The sequence below is a fragment of the Crocuta crocuta genome, unplaced genomic scaffold (assembly GCF_008692635.1).
Source record: "Crocuta crocuta isolate KB4526 unplaced genomic scaffold, BGI_CrCroc_1.0 scaffold31, whole genome shotgun sequence".
NCBI classification, from domain to species: domain Eukaryota; kingdom Metazoa; phylum Chordata; class Mammalia; order Carnivora; family Hyaenidae; genus Crocuta; species Crocuta crocuta.
The window spans coordinates 9695974-9696479 of record NW_027528362.1 but is presented as its reverse complement, the minus strand read 5'-3'; the positions used below and the strand labels follow the sequence as shown (position 1 = coordinate 9696479).

General features: G+C 70.2%; 1 protein-coding gene across 1 annotated transcript in view; it reads left to right on the top strand.

Annotated features, from left to right (window-relative positions):
* Positions 1 to 6: 6 nt before the first annotated feature.
* ARGLU1 (arginine and glutamate rich 1) overlaps positions 7 to 506 on the top strand; it is a 25627-nt gene continuing 25127 nt past the window's right edge. The window contains exon 1 of the mRNA XM_077753903.1: positions 7 to 495. Coding sequence (XP_077610029.1) covers positions 149 to 495 — 347 coding nt within the window. The 5' untranslated portion in view covers positions 7 to 148. The remainder of the gene's footprint in view (positions 496 to 506) is intronic.

Here is a 506-nt window from a genome sequence, read left to right as displayed (position 1 = left end):
CACAGAGCGGTATACAGTCAGCTGGCCGACAGCCTTCCTTCCCCCGGCCCCGACAGGACGGCCGGCCCGCGTCCAGAGGCGGAGGCGAGGGCCGCGGGACGCGTGCGGGGCGCCAGGCCAGCGGTTAGTCACAGCGTCGCCCGGAAGGATGGGCCGGTCTCGGAGCCGGAGCTCGTCCCGCTCCAAACACACCAAGAGCAGCAAACACAACAAGAAGCGGAGCCGGTCGCGGTCGCGGTCGCGGGACAAGGAGCGCGTGCGGAAGCGCTCCAAGTCCCGGGAGAGTAAACGCAACCGGCGGCGGGAGTCGCGCTCGCGCTCGCGCTCCACCAACACGGCCGTGTCCCGGCGCGAGCGGGACCGGGAGCGCGCCTCGTCCCCGCCCGACCGCATCGACATCTTCGGGCGCACGGTGAGCAAGCGCAGCAGCCTGGACGAGAAGCAGAAGCGGGAGGAGGAGGAGAAGAAAGCGGAGTTCGAGCGGCAGCGAAAAATGTGAGCGGCAG